At 43.8% G+C, this 20,731-nt stretch overlaps 1 protein-coding gene across 1 annotated transcript in view; it reads right to left on the reverse strand.

Annotated features, from left to right (window-relative positions):
• The window catches only part of ITPKA (inositol-trisphosphate 3-kinase A), a 201,458-nt gene that overhangs the window by 74,879 nt on the left and 105,848 nt on the right, over positions 1-20,731 (reverse strand). The window contains exon 2 of the mRNA XM_082275020.1: positions 20,048-20,138. Coding sequence (XP_082131146.1) covers positions 20,048-20,138 — 91 coding nt within the window. The remainder of the gene's footprint in view (positions 1-20,047; positions 20,139-20,731) is intronic.

Genomic DNA, 20,731 nt, shown 5'->3' on the forward strand with positions numbered 1-20,731 from the left:
TTTGGGTGCACATGCAGTAGTTGGTCCCTCCCCCTGCCACCTTCTTCCCAGCCCACCAATGTGGAAATGCTGGCTGTTTTCTCTATGCACGGCACAAAGGGGCAAAGCCCCTTATATCAGCCCCTCCCTTCCCAACATCAGAGCTTCAATTTGACAGCTCGACTCATGGACTTACACTCACACTCATTGCGGCTGTATACCCCGCTGGCTTGAGACTGTTGGGACTCAAGGTATGCTACTCCACAAGTGATGGACGCTGGAGGGGAGAGAGGGATGCAGAGAGGGAGGGAGACAGAGAGGGAGGGCGAGCGCTGCCCCCCACTGATGTGCACTCTAGTCCGGTCGCCTACCTTGCCTATAGGTAGCGCCGGCCCTGGGGAGAAGTCAAAGGCCTATGTGGACAAGATGCCCAGGATCAGGAGGCTCATCCACTTTGAGGATACTGGGCCTGGTTGTCAGTCACAATGTTTTACACACCTTAGTTCAGTGACCAGTTATAGCATGAAAAAACACTAGATTTGGGTGTAGCAGCGAGGGATTAGACTACCTCTCAGGTTTTTATTACTGTCTGTTTTCCTGTTCAGGAGATTTACCCTCACTATTTGTCATGTTAACCATTATCATCAAAAGTAGAGAAAATCCTACATTTTAGGTTGTCCCCAGTACAGGAATAGAGGGGGAATCTTCCAATGAGAGGACTAGTTCTACTGATCCTGGAGACAACCAGGAAGGTATTCACTTTAGAACAGGTGTTTTCAAACTTTCTAAACAAAGGGCCAGTTTTCTGTCCTTCAGACTTTAGGGGGAGTCGGACTGTGGCTAGTGGGAGTGGAATTTGTCCTGGCGTCAGTGGGAGTAAAGAGTGCCCCATCTTCGATATTAGGGGGAAGAATAGTGTGCCATTTTTGGTGTCAGTGGTAGGAATTATGCCCCATTGTTGGTGTTAGTAGGAGGAATAGTCTCCCATATCAGGGCGAGGAATAGTGCCCCAAGGGCTGGACAAAGGCAAGCAAAGGGCCACAATTTGGAGACCACTGTTTTAGAGGGATTTCCTCTCACTTCCAGTTTCAGCTCTGCTTCACAGGAAGTAAAGGGAAATCTCCCCAAAAGGGACACAGATAAAAAAAAAAAAAAACAGGGGGTTATAACCCTCCCTTACCCTATCCAAAATGAAAAGTTTGGCCTTTAGTTCTATTTTCAGTTTTTTTTTTTTAATTTATTTTAAACAACTTTTTGTACAGACTGACATGGGAGAAACATTAGCCAATGCATACCAAAAGATATAGCTTGTAGCATAAATCATATCCAGAATAAACAGGGAACATGAATGTGTAAATGTAATTTACATTATTAGAAGCTCAAACAATTAGACACCACCTGGAATTTAGTACTTTATATGCCTGGAACCTGGGATATGTCCAGTCCATGTAGAAAATGAACATAACAAATGCCAGGGATATTTTTAATCAAACATTATGTAAAATAGTTTTCCTAGTACAACGTGTTCATAATAGCATAGTAGCCGCAGTTAGGGCAACACCCTTACAATTACCGGTATATTACTTAATCTGCAGAATTACCCTTTACACACCCAAATGTACATTTAAAATGTGTGCATTATGGTGAGGAATTTTCTAGGACAGTGTGAAAAATAGCTTGCAATTAATGAATATTGCTTGTATAGTTTAGTAGAGGTGGTGTCCCAGCTGAAAGAGCAAGGCATCATTAAAGTGACCTCTACTTAAAGCCAATGTAATGCCTATAAGATACAAAAACAAAAGCATAGTTAAGGCATAACAGTATGCTAATGTGCTTACATTTAGTGAGTTATCTGGATGATGTTACTTTTTTCAGAGGTTTTCACAAGAGGTCACATGACCACTCTGCCTCCTCCTTCAGTGTAGCAGGGACTGCGGGCAGAGACAAGATGGCACCAAAACCGCCAGTGATGTCATAATCAGGTCCTGCACTCCTGGACTAAAGAAGAGAAGCAGGTTTGGCTGTGATTGGCCTGATGTAAGAATGGCCAGCCAGAGGAAGAGGCTGTGTGACCACATACTTCTCTGGTAAAGAGGCTAGGAGAAAAGGGTGACAAATCTGTGGGTAATTCCACTGTCACCCTTATATAAGAAGGTGCTCATCAGCACTTTCACTAGAAGGTTAAACAAGTATGAAAACTAATAATCAAAAGAACATGATGGATAGCACTGAAATCCCTAAAGATGCAGTGATTTGATTTTTACAATTGCACTTTTTGGATTCTGCCCGTACCTAAAATGGAACTTCACCCTAAAAGGGAAGTTCCTCTTTTAACACCTCTCTCCCCCTTCCTCTCCCACTTTTGGATGTTTTTTTTTCTGGGGGGGAGCGGATACCTAGTTTTAGCAGGTACTTACTGCCCACTTCTGCCCCCGCCCCCAACCTTCTGGGATATGTCACAGGTCCCAGGAAGCTTTGGAGCCATTCACAAAGCACCGCACAGCTTGCGCATATGCAGTGGGAAGTCAGCTGTGAAGCCGCAAGAAATCACAACAGGCTTCCCTTAGTAGGCATGCCAGAACTGGGGACCCAAAGACCGGCAAAGAACCGGCCTGGGTGAGGATGTCCTGGATCCTTGGAAAGGTAAGTGTCCTTTTTCTCATTTGTACCTGCTGACGTTTAATTTTTTTCTTAAGACTGAAGATCCAAAACCGGAAGGTTTTACCCAGTTAATGACCAAGCCATTTTCTGCGATATGGCACGGTGTTACTTTAACTGAAAATTGCGATGCTGTACCCGAAAAAAAATGTATGTTCTTTTCCCCCCACAATAAGAGCTTTCTTTTAGTGGCATTCGATCAGCTCTGCAGTTTCTATTTTTTGCGCTATAAAAAAATAAATATTTTTTTACTTTCTGCTATAAAAACACAGTCAATAAAAAAAAAAATAAAAAAAAAAAATAAAATGTATTCATAATTTTAGGCCAATTTGTATTCTACTACATGTTTTTGGTAAAAAAAACCCCCAATAAGTGTATATAGATTGGTTTGCGCAAAAGTTATCGCGTCTAAAAACTAGGGGATAGATTTATGGCATTTTTATTTATTAAAATGTTTTTTACTAGTAATGGCGGCGACCAGCAATTTTTAGAGGGACTGCGACATTGTGGCAGACAAATCGGACACCTGCCACTTTTGAGGGAACAAGTGACATTACTACAGTAATTAGTGCTTAAAATATGCACTGCTACTGTACTAATGACACTGGCAGGGAAGGGGTTAATACCAGGGGCTATCAAAGGGTTAAGTGTGTCCCTAGGTGATGTTTTCTAACTGTGTGGGGGATTGACTGACTAGATGAACACAGAGATCTGTGTTCCTAAATAGCTGGAACACAAGATCCCTGTGTTCATTTCCTTGTTTACATCGGCAGACCGCCATTCTGTCTCTCTGGGGAGTGATCACGGGTGGCCAGCGTAGGTTGGACCTGCTGTTTGGCTCCCCCTCTGTACAATCAGCATGCGTCCCCACAGGCTATTGCACGAAACGACGTACAGGTATGTTTTTTCATGCAATGGAGCAGATTTGCCACAGTACTTCTGGCAGTCAGCAAATGGTTAAAGGATAAATTCACTTTTTAGAAAAGAATAATACCTGCACATTTTTATACAGGTATAAAAATGTGCATTTATTAAGTTTTTTTTTTGAACCTGTAAAGCATTGTACCAGCAAAACTGGGAGATGCGGGGGCTGGTCCATTTGCAACATGTTAACATGTTACACCCTGAATATGGGTGTACCATGTAACATGTTATGAAAGGGGAATGCATCCTTTAAATTTAAATGTTTTTTTTTTGTTTGCAAAATCTTTATTTTCAATTTCAAGATCCTTAACACATGTCAACGTTAATTTCATGTGATCTCTATGTTACAGTTCACATGTGATCATATAATTTGAACTTACTCTCATGGATTCCCAATCAATGGTAGGTACCAGAGCTGTCTGTTACAGCAGGGTCAGAAAGACCACAGCAATGTGCAGTGTCAACATCTAGCTGTCAATGGGGGAATGTAGACCGACTTTCCCTCTGCAAAGGCCATTCTGTAGGGAAATCTGCAGGCTGCAGACAGGAAGGCAGTTAAACAGTTCATACCTATCTTTGCCATTCCTGGTACAGATACAGGTTGTAATCTTCAACAGATTGCTAAAATCCTTGTAATCTGCTTAAAACCAAAAGTTTTAGTTGGCAAACAATTTGTAGATTACAGGGAAAACATGACTTTTGTACATATAGTGACAGAAACACTGTTACTATGAAAAGGCAGTAAGTTAGGTGGGGTACACACTATAAGAAAATCGGGCGAACGATTGTCCAATTTTCCTCGTTGTTTCACCACAAAATGAAACCAATGAACGAAAATTTGTGCGAAAATTCTCGTACGACAAAGGCTTTTTTTTGTTGTTTATGGTTTCTGATCATGTGCAGTCTTTCTTTTCTGATTTTTCTTGTATAAAATCATACGAACACAGTACATATTAAAACAAAAAGCATTTGTTTTTTTCCGTACGAGAAACATTTTGGAGTTTGTCCCTTCGAGAATATCCGTATGAAAAATTCAGAATCGGCTGTGGAAAGTTGTGTACACACTATATGAAAATCGTACCAAAATTCTTTGGACGAAAATGTTCTCCCAAATTTTTTATAGCGTGTACTACGAGCCAGTTCTAGCAGTAGATAGCTCAGAACAAGTAGTTTAGTGGAGGACTCTTAAAAGTTGGATTTAGTAGACAAAGGGAGTAGTCTGGAGTGAGGAAGTGCTCCTGTGCAACACCAATGCTAGGGCAGCAAATAAAGTGGGCACTTAATAGGTGGGTTTTCAGGACACGGCTACTGTGTCCAGGCCAGGACTGCTAGGGCACCGTCATAAATAAGACTAGAGGCTGAGAATACAACACACCAAATGTGTGTCTAGACCTGTTTGTGCTAGGAACAGACAGGCGCCTATTCCAGTTGAAGTGGAAGAAGTGAGACAATGTCACCAGAGCCAGGCTTTAGCGAGTGTTATATATGCTGCACTTACAGAAGTTAGGGTGCAGTTTCCATGGATTCAGTTGGTTACTTCTCCTGTCTTTACACATCCCTGCAATCCCAGTGCTGGCCTTTCAGGAGCAGGAACTCTGGGAGAATATCTTTACCAATATCAGAGTGAACTTTTCCAGATAATCAATGGGTCCAAAGCACAATTTTTGAAAATTAAATATTCAAGAACCCCCATTTAATTAAAAAAAAAAAAATTACCCCATGGGTGCTCGACCTGTGGCCCTCCAGCTGTTGTGGAACTACAAGTCCCATCATACCTCTGCCTTTGGGAGTTATGCTTGTAACTGTCAACCTTGCAATGACACATAGGACTTGTTTTACCAAAACAGCTGGATGGCCACAGGTTGTTCATGCCTGGATTACCCACTGGGGAGGCCCACTGAGACATCACCTGGAAGCATGGTCTTCCTCTGGTAAAAATACCTTTCATTTGATTTTATTAATTGGGGACCTTGAAGTGCCTCTGGGGACCTTACATGCTAGCCTTTTATTTGTACATACAGCACCAAAAGGGCCCAGAAATCATGAGGAAGTTCCTTAATGAACTGGAAATTTCTGAACTGGGATATAAAGAATTCTTGCTTACATCACTGGAATTTGTTATAACACAAAATGGGGTTGATTTACTAAAACTGGAGAGTGCAAAAAATGGTGCAGCTCTGCATAGAAACCAATCAGCTTCCAGGTTTTTTTTTTTTTTTTATTAAAGCTTAATTGAACAAGCTAAAGTTAGAGGCTGATTGGCTACCATGGACAGCTGCACCAGATTTTGCCCTCTCCAGCTTTAGTAAATCAACCCCAATGTGTTTTTGTTTGATGACCAACACTACCTTCAGAAGCAAAGGACGTTAATGGACGCTGCCTGGGCCCCATTGTACGCTCACCTGAGTGGGAGGGAACCTTTGATTCACGGATAACCTCACAATGTATGTGTGCCTTGTGTTATCATTGAATAGGTATATAGACGTTATATTCATTCTGTGGACATGCATTTAGGAAATGTTGAAAGGATTCCTTTTAGCTGTAAACAACTATGACTTTAATCTAAAATTTACATTTGAGATAAAACACACAGCTTCCATTTTTTGAATTGACAAAACTGAATAGGGTAAATTATACACATTGGAAAAAATTAGGACGGGGTATCCACGTTATGGACTAGGTGATAAGAAAAATGTATATTGAAGCTGCTGCCTCCACTTAAAACAACTACCTAAAAATATAAGAATATTAGTGGGTGTGGCGCTACTTGTGCTGGGTATTTGTTGCGATTCTCAGTGTATTACTAAATCAATGTGTGGCCCATAATATACTGAGCCTAATGGAATACGTGCTATATATGAATCATATACCCAAATCAAGTGCAAAATCACAAAAAACATTAAATACTTTAAAAAATTACGTGTTTTAAACCAATAATAGTGACATGTGCATAAAAAACAATATTTAGTTTAGTATTGCACAAAAATCACTTGAACCATTAAAACAAAAACAAAGCAAAAAATATTGTGCTGTCATAAGATCTCTAATATTTGTGCTAGGGATAGACCGATTATCGGCAGGGCCGATATGCACTTTCCCAGGTATATCGGTATCGGCCCCGGAACTGTCCGATCTTGCCGATATTTTTGTCAAATCATTCTGCCTTCTTAGGCTGCCTCCCTCGCCTTGGACAGCCTCGTCTGGAGTCGGGACTAGTCTCTCGGGAGTGTATCACAGCCATACACCCACCCACAGCAGCCCGGTGCCAGCCAGTCACCCACATCCACAGGCCCTGTACCAGCCAGCCACAGGCCCCGTGCCAGCCAGCCAGCCACCCACAGGCCCTGTACCTGCCAGCCACAGGCACTGTACCAGCCAGCCAGCCACCCACAGGCCCTGTGCCAGCCACCCACCTACCACAGGGTGCCAGCCACCCACCACAGGGTGCCAGCCAGCCACCCACCCACCACAGGGTGCCAGCCAGCCATCCACCACAGGGTGCCAGACAGCCAGCCAGCCACCCACCACAGGGTGCCAGCCAGCCACCCACCCACCACAGGGTGCCAGCCAGCCACCCACCCACCACAGGGTGCCAGCAAGCCAGCCATTAAACAAAAACTAACATGTTCAGTACCATATTTGTGTCAAAATTGTCTTTATTTTTCAAAACTTTAAATGTACAAAATATCAGCCCATATCGGCCGATACGGATACGCTGTGACCAAAATATCGGTATCGGCCCTGAAAAAACCATATCGGTCTATCCCTTATTTGTACGATGTGCCGATATCTCCACTTGTGCTCCCCCTTTGTGTACCGTACTCACCGGAAAGCTCTCCCCACCAGGGGTATCCAGCATTCATAGCATTAGTGGATGTATGTTATCTCCTGTGCTTTAAATGCTGGATAACCCCTGGTGGGGAGAGCTTTCCGGTGAGTGCGGTACACAAAAGGGGGAGCACAAGTGGAGACACGGGCACATAGCACAAATATTAGAGAACTTATGACAGCACAATATTTTTTGTTTTGTTTTTATGGTTTAAGTGATTTTTGTGCAATACTAAACCAAAGGACTTTTATTACATTGTTTTTTATGCACACGTCACTTTTTCACTGACTATTATTGGTTGGTCTTTTTATTGTGTTTATTGTTTTTTGTGATTTGGGTATAAGATTTATATATAGCACGTATTCCATTATGCTTGGTATATTATGGCCCACACACTGATTTAGTAATACACTTTGGATTGAAACAAATATCCAGCACAAGTAGCACCACACCCACTAATATTTTATATTTAAATTATACACATTGTTAAGTTGCAGGAGAATACTATTGTTGAGGCAAGCAGTGCTCATCCCAAACCTCTTTAGAAAAGCATCCCCTATGGGTAGTATATTAGATTATGCAGAAATTGCAATCGAGAGAACCACTTTGACAGAGGAGAAAGAACTTTGAGAAACTATAAATACAGTAATATAAGGATAGAGTATTATGCGAAGCTTATAAATTGACATACAATATCCAGATAGAAAGACTAAGAAATTAAATAAAAAGAGGGAGCACAACAAGGTGAGATTAGTAACCAACATAAAATTCTCCAAAAATATTAGAATTCACTAAAGGAGGATTCTTGGTTGACTAACTTTACTAATGTATGAGCACAGATTGTCAGAGCAGGCATATATCGCATGTCGCATGTTTTTTTTTTAAAATAAAGTTTACAATCACTTTAAAAACCAAGTAATCCTAAACTAAGAAATATAAAGCTACTAAAGATACAAATCAACTCCCAAAATATACTATTATATGTAATTATGTACCAGTGTTGCCAGCCCCCGAGAGGGAAATTTACTGGCAGAACGTCCAAAATTTACGGACGGCACCAATTTTTTACTGGCAGTGCAAAAATGTACATAAACAGGCTGTTTTCAGTGCTAAACCGTGCAAATATCAATACTTAAACTATAAACATGTAGATAGAGCTATTAGCAACGTGTTTAGGTTAAACAAAAGTGAAAAACCATATTTCTCCATTAACATGAAGATCAGGTTAATATAACCCAGCCAGCACAGCGTTCCCCCATATATCAGAGTCCACTGCATTCTCCTTTACATCAGAGTTCCCTTTTAAATCAGCGTCCGCAGAGTTCCCTCTTCGCACTGTAAGGGGAGAATCCTGCAGACTCTGATGTAAAGGGGAACGCCAGGAACTCTGATGTGGGGGGCAATCTTGTGACCAGAGACCACCTTACACAGAGTGAATACATTAAGATATGGGGGGGGGGAGGTTACTAATATAGAGGGATCTTTATATCAGTGCCCCCTTACATCAGTGACCCCCCCCCCATCAGACTGGTCTGGCGGCTCTGTCACTGACCTCCTCTCAGGTGCACTGTGCAGGGCTCAGTCAGATGGCCCCTGTCTCCACTCCGCAGGCCCTGCACATCTGACTTCTCCTGTGACCCCCCATCCTGGCAGCGCTCTCACTCCTGACTCCTCTCCAGAGTCCAGACTCCCCTGCAGACATGATAAAAGACAAGAGATGGTCAAAGACTGCGGACATGGTACAGGAAGTGGTCAGAGACTGCGGACATGGTACAGGAGGTGGTCAGAGACTGCGGACATGGTACAGGAGGTGGTCAGAGACTGCGGACATGGTACAGGAGGTGGTCAGAGACTGCGGACATGGTACAGGAGGTGGTCAGAGACTGCGGACATGGTACAGGAGGTGGTCAGAGACTGCGGACATGGTACAGGAGGTGGTCAGAGACTGCGGACATGGTACAGGAGGTGGTCAGAGACTGCGGACATGGTACAGGAGGTGGTCAGAGACTGCGGACATGGTACAGGAGGTGGTCAGAGACTCCGGACATGGTACAGGAGGTGGTCAGAGACTCCGGACATGGTACAGGAGGTGGTCAGAGACTGCGGACATGGTACAGGAGGTGGACAGAGACTGCGGACATGGTACAGGAGGTGGTCAGAGACTGCGGACATGGTACAGGAGGTGGTCAGAGACTGCGGACATGGTACAGGAGGTGGTCAGAGACTGCGGACATGGTACAGGAGGTGGTCAGAGACTGCGGACATGGTACAGGAGGTGGACAGAGACTGCGGACATGGTACAGGAGGTGGTCAGAGACTGCGGACATGGTACAGGAGGTGGTCAGAGACTGCGGACATGGTACAGGAGGTGGTCAGAGACTGCGGACATGGTACAGGAGGTGGTCAGAGACTGCGGACATGGTACAGGAGGTGGTCAGAGACTGCGGACATGGTACAGGGGGTGGTCAGAGACTGCGGACATGGTAAAGGGGGGGGTCAGGGACTGCGGACATGGTACAGAGGGGGGGTCAGGGACTGCGGACATGGTACAGAGGGGGGGTCAGGGACTGCGGACATGGTACAGAGGGGGGGGGTCAGGGACTGCGGACATGGTACAGAGGGGGGGTCAGGGACTGCGGACATGGTACAGAGGGGTGGTCAGGGACTGCGGACATGGTACAGAGGGGGGGTCAGGGACTGCGGACATGGTACAGAGGGGGGGGTCAGGGACTGCGGACATGGTACAGAGGGGGGTCAGGGACTGCGGACATGGTACAGAGGGGGGGTCAGGGACTGCGGACATGGTACAGGAGGTGGTCAGAGACTGCGGACATGGTACAGGAGGTGGTCAGAGACTGCGGACATGGTACAGGAGGTGGTCAGAGACTGCGGACATGGTACAGGAGGTGGTCAGAGACTGCGGACATGGTACAGGAGGTGGACAGAGACTGCGGACATGGTACAGGAGGTGGACAGAGACTGCGGACATGGTACAGGAGGTGGACAGAGACTGCGGACATGGTACAGGAGGTGGTCAGAGACTGCGGACATGGTACAGGAGGTGGTCAGAGACTGCGGACATGGTACAGGAGGTGGTCAGAGACTGCGGACATGGTACAGGAGGTGGTCAGAGACTGCGGACATGGTACAGGAGGTGGACAGAGACTGCGGACATGGTACAGGAGGTGGTCAGAGACTGCGGACATGGTACAGGAGGTGGTCAGAGACTGCGGACATGGTACAGGGGGTGGTCAGGGACTGCGGACATGGTACAGGGGGGGGGTCAGGGACTGCGGACATGGTACAGAGGGGGGGTCAGGGACTGCGGACATGGTACAGAGGGGGGGTCAGGGACTGCGGACATGGTACAGAGGGGGGGGTCAGGGACTGCGGACATGGTACAGAGGGGGGGTCAGGGACTGCGGACATGGTACAGAGGGGTGGTCAGGGACTGCGGACATGGTACAGAGGGGTGGTCAGGGACTGCGGACATGGTACAGAGGGGTGGTCAGGGACTGTGTACATGGTACAGAGGAGGGGTCCGGGACTGCGGACATGGTACAGAGGGGGGGGGGTCCGGGACTGCGGACATGGTACAGAGGGGGGGTCAGGGACTGCGGACATGGTACAGAGGGGTGGTCAGAGCTCTCCACATGAGTGTCCTCCTCCTAAGTCCCCTTCACCTCTCCACAGCCACAAACATCAGTGACATTACTAGTGCAGAGTGAAGCTGTGACACTGCCTGTGGAGAGGTGAAGGGGGCACAGGAGCAGGACACTGATGTCCTCTGCCCCCTGACTCATCTCTCTACTCCAGTCTGCTCCTGCTAGCTGTCGGAGGCTCGGAGCCCCAGCACTTACCAGTCCTCTGCCTCGGCTGTCACAGTCTGCGACTGCTCTGTCCACTCCACCATTCATTCAGCATCTCCTAGTTCACTCCACTCCAGTCCACAGACAGAGTGAGTGACTCAGCCAGCAGCACTTACCAGTCCTCTGCCTCAGCTGTCAGTCTGCGACTGCTCTGTCCACTCCACCAGGCATCCATTTAGCGTCAGCATCTCCTAGTCCACTCCAGATAGAGTGACTCTGCATTGTCGCTGGCGGCCGGCTGCGGCGGGAAAACTTACATTATGGCAGGGGCGGGGGCGGACTTAGGGGTGGGCGCAGGCGGGCAGTGCAGTGACACTCGTCCAACGAACAGTGCGAGTCTGGCAGTCTGCATCGCTGCGAGTGCGAGAGTCGAGAGAAGAACTCGGGGATCTCCGGAACTGCGCGCCGCGCATGCGCAGTTCTGACAGTGCCGCCGCCGCAGTAGATTTACGGGCACTTTTCTCCTGCTACGGGCATTTACGGGCAGGAGAAAAGTGCCCTTTTTTTACGGGCTGTCCGTAAATCTACGGGCGGTTGGCAACACTGTTATGTACAGTCCTAAAAATTTAAGACAAATTGATTGCATTCCTTGTGATTTTGTTTAACTTGATAACTGAATTTACTAAGCACTAACTCATACAATGTATACAGTGCTGTGAAAAAGTATTTGCCCCCTTCCTGATTTTTTTTATTTTTTTTTGCATATTTGTCACACAAAAATGATTCAGATCATCAAACAAATTTTAATATTACACAAAGATAACCCAAGTAAATACAAAATGCAGTTTTAAAATGATGATTTAATTTATAAAAAGGGAAAAAAGGTTTTCCAAGCCTGCCCCCCCTCATGTGAAAAAGTAATTTCCCCCTAAACCTAATAAGTGGTTGTGCCACTCTTGATGGCAACAACTGCAACCAAGCTTTTGCAATAACTGGCACAGTCGCTGTGGAGCAATTTTTGCCCACTCTTCTTTGCAGAAGTGTTTTAGTTCAGCCACATTGGAGGGTTTTCAAGCATTAACAGCCCATTTAAGGTCATATCACAGCATCTCAATCCAATATAAGTCCGGACCTTGACTAGGCCGCTCCTAAACCTTTTTAGGAGGTGGACTTACTGGGGTGTTTCAGATCATTGTCCTAATGCATAACCCAAGTGCATTTGTGCATGGGGTCAGGAACGGATGGTCGGACATTCTCCTTCAGGATTTTCTGGTAGAGCACAGGATTCATGGTTCCATCAATTACGGCAAGTCTTCCAGATTCTGAAGCTGCAAAGCAGCCCCAGACCATCAACACTACCACCACCATGTTTGACTGTTGGTATGATGTTCTTTTTATGAAATGCGTTGTTTGTTTTACGCCAGATGCACACCTTTCAAAAAGTTCAATTTTGTCTCATTAGTCCACAAAATATTTGCCTAAAAGTCTTGGAGATAACCAAGATTTTTTTTGGCAAATGTGGGACAAGCCTTTGTGTTCTTTTTGCTCAGCAGTGGCTTTCGCCTTGGAACTTTTACATGGATGCCATTTTTGCCCAGTCTTTTTCTTATTATTAAATTATGAACACAGACCTTAACTGAGGCAAGTGAGGCCTGCAGTTCTTTAGATGTTGTTCTGAGCTCTTTTATGACCTCCTGGATGAGTCGTCGTTGTGCTCTTGGAGTAATTTTGGTAGGCCGCCCACTCCTAGGAAGGTTTACCCATTTGTGGTTAATGGCTCTCACCATGATTAGCTGGAGTCCCGAAGCCTTAGAAATGGCTTTGCAACCCCTTGCAGACTGATACATGTCAATTACTGTTTCTCATTTGTTCTTGAATTTCTATTTAAAGTGGTTGTTAAGCCACTTGCATGACTTTATATAATCCTGTTTGTCTCCTAAGCCTGTGTACCTCTGTCTCTGTGTTTTATAAAAAAAAACAATGCTGTATATACTTGATTGCAGTGTACTGCTCGGCGATCACATGACTGACTGGCTCTCTCCTCTCCACGTCTGACAGCTGCAGGGGGCGGGGCTGAGATTCCCCTGTTAACACCACTCAGGAGGAGAGGAGAAGAGAGGGAGACAGCTGGTCACGTAATCGCTGAGTAGCACACTGCAATCAGGTATATACAGCATTTTTTAAAATAAAATACAGAGAAAGAGTTAGGGTTTTCAGGCTTAGGAAACAAACAGGATTATTTAACATATCAACAGCTATTTGAGCAGCAGGGAGGGGCGGGCAGGTGGGGAGGAGGACAGAGGAGACACATGAGAGTGGAGAGCAGGGCTGGTGACGGAGGCACATACACTGACTATGGTGTCAGGGCTCAGCAGCCATGATACACCACGGTCAGTTTACAGGGGGAGGGCAGAAACTGACAGGATCATCCTGGTTTTTTAGGTGATAGAAGGGGCAAATTAAACAGCACAAGCGCTGTGCTGTATAACATGCTTTAAAGGAACAGGATCAATATTTTTTTTCAGGCCTGGGCATGACAAATGAAATTTAACTCCGCTTTAAAAAAAAATGTGGTTAACAGTTCATTCATGACAAAGCAGGGGGGGGGGTTACTTTTTGACAGGCAGGTTTGGACAGATTTTTTCCCTAATGAATGAAATCATAAATTAACAACTGCATTTTGTATTTATTCAGGTTACCTTTTTGTAATATTAAAATTTGTTTGATAATCAGAATAGTTTAATTGTGACACATATGCAAAAAAAAAAAAAAAAATCAGGAAGGAGGCAAATACTTTTTCATAGCACTGTACAGTTGGGATAGGTTCAGTATTTGAGTGAAACATGAACAGAACTTGCACTGCACATATATTTGTAGGCTGGCATGTTGAGGGGGTCCTCGTCTCCATGTCTGTCCTCCTCTCCCTATTGGTTTCAGTAGGGAACAGCACCTAAGGATTTGCATTTAGCCATGGATATCAACGCTGAACGTATAGTTCACAGCATGAATGGAAGTGGGAGGGGAGAGAGGATATGACAAAGGTGTATTTAGTTTAACCCTAGCAATGGTATACTGACCTTGCCCCTTCCAAGGGTGTTCCTTTTCAGAAGTAAATGCATCAGGGACCACATGGTCTAGATGCAGTGATGGCGAACCTGGATACCCCAGATGTTTTGGAACTACATTTCCCATGATGCTCATGCACACTGCAGTGTAGTTGAGCATCATGGGAAATGTAGTTCCAAAACATCTGGGGTGCAAAGGTTTGCCACCAGTGGTCTAGAGTGGTACCAGGATCTGACAGCATGAAAAGGCACACATGCAACAAGACCAGATCTGCAGGCTCCACAAATCAGGTTACCAAGTTTTTTTTTTTTTTTTATAAAATCAGGTTACCTAGTTCATAACTTTCTTGCCGAATACTATGCTACCAGTGGTATGTCAGTCATAAAATGGCTTCTTAATATGAGGTAAAAGTTAGCAAACTGCGCTCTTCCTTATGTGTGCTAGCAACCTTAGCAATTGATGACCCGAGAACTCAGGCAAAGCAATTATCAATACTAACAAGACTGGAGCTATAAAAACATGCCCTGCAGGGAAGGTATTTATATGATTTTAATGTTGGTCTATGTTGTTCTGTGTGTGTGTCATTGTTCATTGTATTTTTTTATACAAATGAAGTACAATATAATTAAAGGTTATAGCAAAGAACTGGTAGTTGGAAGCACAGTGGAGAAAGTGCAGTTATATGACCCAGACAGATAAAATTTGAAAAAAGTCATTTGTTGGGATTGTGGTTTATACTATTCATTAGAAGGCTTCATGCATACTTTACAGCTGCTCCTAAGGGCGTCTGGCATTTGTTTTTTCCTGCCTCAAAACACCTCTGCATGTTATGAATGCACATTTTGGGGTTGATTTAATAAAACTGGAGAGTGCAAAATTTGGTGCAGCTCTGCATAGAAACCAATCAGCTTCCAGGTTTTATCGTAAAAGCCTAATTAAACAAGCTGAAGTTAGAAGCTGATTGACTACCATGCACAGCTGCACCAGATTTTGCACTCTCCAGTTTTAGTAAATCAACCCCATAGACTTTTAGCAGAGTTTAGTTGCAGGGGCTTTTACAGGCAGAAAAAAAACTCCACTGCCAGTGCGTCCAGGAGCAGCAGAGCTTTGTCAGAAAGAAAACGTTAACACGTGTAAACGCTAGGTGCGCATAGCGCTTGAGCGTAAATTAATTTCAATGGCCAGAATACATTATTATTCTGGCTAATTAAATTAATTAAAGTGTTACTAAACCCACAGCAGTAAAATCAGTCTGTATATGCATTAAAGTATGCTGGTTATCCTCACTGTGGAATCTAAAAGGGTTAATCTTCTGCATTCTGTAAAAAGGTGGTTTGATCCTGTCTTCTCTGTTCCTCCTCCTCTTTCACTGCCCTCAATCCATCCCCTGCTAGAACAGAGGCTAAGGGACAAGCTGCACATGCTCAGTTTGGTGTGTATTGCTGGAGAGCTTATTTTTCGTGGTAGAGTGCATGTGATCAGCACAGGGCCAATCAGCACTGTCCAGAAAGAGGGTCAGGGGTCCTGCAGCCTCTTAGGACATGGGAGAATAAAAACTCCTCTTACAAGCAATAAACCAGACACTGATAGTAGTCACAAGACTGCTATATACTGCTGATGAGAAAAGGTATTTAGCGGTTTAGATTTACTAAAATAATTGCATGTCCATGTTCTGTGTACTGTGGGAGACCAGATATAGTAATTGCAGGGTCCTGGGTTTAGTAACACTTTAATGCCCAAGCACTTAACTCCTGTAAATGCGCCTATAAAAGCGTTTACCAAGCATCAGGCGTTTTTTCTTCCAAAACACTGCTGCCTAGAGGAGAGGCTTCTAAGCAAGCTTGCAAAACAACACAGTTACATATTTATTTATATTGTTATCCCCATCCCCAACTATTTAAAAAGCAGCAGTAGAGCTGTTAAGAAAAAAAAAACTGCATTTTATTAAAGCACTGTGGTGTGCTTTAACAAATGTCCATCGGCTTTCAGTGAAGTTGACAGACTGGAATGAAAATGATTGTTAGGATGGAACATAATGGGATGATAGGGATGAGAGTCAGGTGACCTGCAAATGTGAAATGACTGGGTTTCCTCTAAAAACAAAGCTCTCTCTGTTGCATTAAGAATAGAGAACTCAATGGGGCAATGAAGGCTTCACACCTTGGCCTGCATGTTATAAATGAGTCATAAAACATTGGCTTTGGTGTGCACACCCCAGCCAACGTTTTATGACCAGTAATAATTTTGACATCAAACTTCAATATCATTTTAGGTATAGTCTTTTGAATAAAATGCCAGTTTAGTTTTAGTCACCGGAGTATAATGAAGAGATAGGGGTGAGAGTATAATATGGGGCAATCTAACTCAACGATAGTAGCATTTTCGAGTGAGTCCATGCATGGCAGGAAACCTGGTTTAGTGCTTATCTGCCTACTTTTATTTAAAAAAATAAACAGTTCCCCACAAATGGATAGAAGTCCCCTTGCAGGGAATTGCACCTTCACTAAACCGCTTGAAGATCGTACCTTTTCTGGTACTTTTTGTTTGTTTAAAAGTATTTTTGTGCTAGAAAATTATTTAGAATCACCAAACATTATATATAGGTTTTTATCAGAGACCCTAGAGAATAAAAAAGCGATTGTTGCAATATTTTATGTAACACAGTATTTGCGCAACGGTTTTCAAATGCAGTTTTTTGGGGGGGGGGGGAATACACTTTTATGAATTGTAAAAAAATCCAAAACATAATATATAGCCCAACTTTTTGTACAGTATGAAAGATGATGTTACACCAACAGGATACAGATAACCAACAGGTCACACTTTAAAATTACGCACGGTCATGGAATGTCAACAAACTACTATACTTAAAAATCTCCATAGGTGACGCTTTAAAAAGATGTTACAGGTTACCTGTTTAGAGTTACAGAGGAGATGTAGTACTACAATTAGTGCTCTTGCTCTTACATTCATAGCGATACTTCACATGTGTGGTGTGAACACCATTTACATATGCGTGCGCGAGTTACATATGTGTTCGCTTCTGCACGTGAGCACGGAGGGATGGGGGCGCTTTAAACTATGACACAACCTCTTTCGCTGCTTCCGAAAGCGATCCAGCAGCTAATTAGCCGTGCGGACAGCTTTCATGAGAAAGCCAGTCTCCGGCTGAAAAAAAAAATACCAGCGTTATGGCTGATAGCTTTAGACTTCAGACAAAAACCACAACGCTCAGAACAGTGGAGACATCAGGTAAATGGAAACATCCATCAGGTGCACAGGCTGCGGTGATCTCTCCAAACACCACAGGATACAATACCAAGCAAAGGATAGCTGGCAACTCTGTTTAAATCTTCCAATTCTTTATTGTCACCCCTCAGGGAGTAAAAACAAGGTCGCTAATGCATTTCGGCGCTAAGCCTTAATCACAGCTTTAACCACGGTAAACCCCTTGCAAGCCACAACGTGTATACATTTCTCTCTTGCGCGCTCGCGCTCTCTCTCTCTATCTCTCATATATATATATATATACACATACACACACACACACACTATAGATAGATATATATTGATTTTTCAGTGGAGAAAACTTTTCTTTGGGTTTTAACAATCCTTTATTGAGTTCTGGAGTTTGAAGGCTTCAAAGAGCTTTGGGAGGGAAGAGAAGCATCCAACCCAGGGTCCAAGTATTTCCAGAGACCGGAATGCTGTGTGTGCAGGTGCTCACAGCAATTCTAATCTTAGGTTTGGCATAGTTCATGGCTCCCATTGTGAGACAATGTGCTTCACTCATGAGACAGTACTTCATGCTGTAGACAGGAGGTCTGAGAGGACTGAGAAAGCCCAGAGGCTGCGGAGAGCTGAGAGAGCAACATGAGCCCAGTGATACAGTGTGAAAGGGTCTGAGGGACCAACCTAAGACCAAGGTTTGGGGCCTAAGCAATGGCACTGCTTGAGTAGAGAAAATGTATATACTCCAAAATAATTGGTGTGTATATCCATCGCGCCAAGGATGTTCCAACAGATAGATAAGGGTGAAGTGGGTAAAGGGATAAAGGAGGAGAAATGCAGCTGTTATAGGTAATAAAAGTAAGATAAAGTAGAGATAAGACCCCAGGGAGAGTTAGGGCCAACTATAGCGCTTGCGGAGATTAAACCAGGGGTGGACAATGGCTTAGCAGTGTCCCAGGTTGGGGAACAGTAGGCGTAAAAATAAAGTGCTGGGTGCTGATAAATAATCAATCAATAAATAATTGTATGGTGTGGATAAATATCATAATAATAACAATAATACTGTAAGTGAATGGGTAACAATCAGTTATCATAAAATAAATCAAATAAATATTGTCACAATAAAAGACATTAATGGTGCTTCAAGTGCAAATGTGCTGATAATAGTCCAAAAAGTTCATTTGTGACTTGGGTGAAAATACAAATAGATCTTGAGTGCCAAATATGGAAAGTGTATGTGCTCTGTGCTGAATCCTCCAATGATCCAAGCTGGTACTTGTGGTGTCACCGTGAGGAAATAATAGGGGAATGCACTCACTAGACGTAGTGGGTCTTATATACCGTACAGTATTAAGACCTGTCTGCGCTTAATGGCCACCAGGGCCAGAGAGGATACTGCTGGGCTTTGTAGTACCGTTGTGATCCGAGGTCCCTCACCCGGATAAGCTTCATCCTCAGGGTCCGATCAGGGTAAAAGAATAAAAGCTTTTTAGTTGGCCTAGGTCAGTGATCTAAATGTAAGCGGCTATTGATCACCCGCTGGCCAGGGATTTGAACCTACAGCCTCTCTATTACAAGCCTGTTATTCTAACAGCTACGCCACCGAGGCAGCTGATCACTGACCTAGGCCAACTAAAAAGCTTTTATTCTTTTACCCTGATCGGACCCTGAGGATCAAGCTTATCCAGGTGAGGGACCCCGGATCACCGCGGTACTACAAAGCCCAGCAGTATCCTCTCTGGCCCTGGTGGCCATTAAGCGCACAAAGGTCTTAATACCGTACGGTATACAAGACCCACTATGTCTGGTGAGTGCATTCCCCTATTATTTCCTCACGGTGACACCACAAGTACCAGCTTGGATCATTGGAGGATTCAGCACAGAGCACCTGCACTTTCCTTATTTGGCACTCAAGATCTATTTGTATTTTCACCCAAGTCACAAATGAACTTTTATTTGGACTATTTTCAGCACATTTGCACTTGAAGCACCATTAATGTCTTTTATTGTGACAATATTTATTTGATTTATTTTATGATAACTTATAAGTATTATTGTTATTATTATGATATTTATCCACATTATACAATTATTTATTGATTGATTATTTATCAGCACCCAGCACTTTATTTTTACGCCTACTGTTCCCCAACCTGGGACACTGCTAAGCCATTATCCACCCCTGGTTTAATCTCAGCAAGCGCTATAGTTGGCCCTAACTCCCCCTGGGGTCTTATCTCTACTGCTTGAGTAGGCCAGGAAGTTGTTTAAGTTTGTGTTTAACCGCTTGTTGACCACAATACATATATTCTAGAGTCCTGAACTCTGCATTTGTGTGAACCCAGTGTCACTTTTGCTTACTTTTACAAGGTGTCACAAAATACATGCATGCAGTCTTCAACAGTGTACCAAATGAATTAGGGTCTATTTTTCAACAATCTATCACCACACCAGAAGTTTAAATAGATAGGATACCAAGTGTTTTCCCATTTTAAAGAATAACTCATTCAAAATAAAATCATGACTGCTTGTATATCTACATCTTTCTTACCATTATGACCAGCAAGCTGCACCCAGCGCCTTTTAAACGGGCTGATAACAGGAATGTTCACAATGGTTCTAAGCTTCTGCCATGATTTTTTCTGCAGGAAAAATGGAGAAAAAAAACAAATGTTAGTTAAATAAGCAAAAAATGACAAGTTATAGTCACTGGTAAAGGTGTAAATGTTCTGAAAGTTAGCAACAAGTGTGAGATTCTCCTACACATTCTCATCTAACATCAGGGCCTGACCTCACAAATGTGCTTTTGGAAGAATTGTCAAACATTCTCACAGACACACTCCTTAACCTTGTGGACAGTCTTCCCAGAAGAGTTGAAGCTATTATATCTGCAAAGGGTGAGCCAACTCAATACTGAGCCCTACGGACTAAGACTGGGATGCCATTAATGTTCATGTGTGCGGCAGGTGTCCCAATACTTTTGACAATATAGTGTATATACATACATATAAATATATACTATATATAGTTTCTGCTGATTTAATTACCATAGTATAGCTAAATGACCACAGTAGACAGACCAAGAAAATACAGCTGATTTCCATCAATAAAAAGCTAATCTGACAGATGTGAAACCTTGCAACCAAGCCAGAATTTGCAGGAGTTCCACATACATAGGTAAAAGTGCCTATCATATGCATTGGTCTTTCTTCCTTACTGGTCAATGTTGGTACCC

Source organism: Pelophylax lessonae (assembly GCF_965119305.1).
Source record: "Pelophylax lessonae genome assembly, chromosome: 13".
NCBI classification, from domain to species: Eukaryota; Metazoa; Chordata; class Amphibia; order Anura; family Ranidae; genus Pelophylax; species Pelophylax lessonae.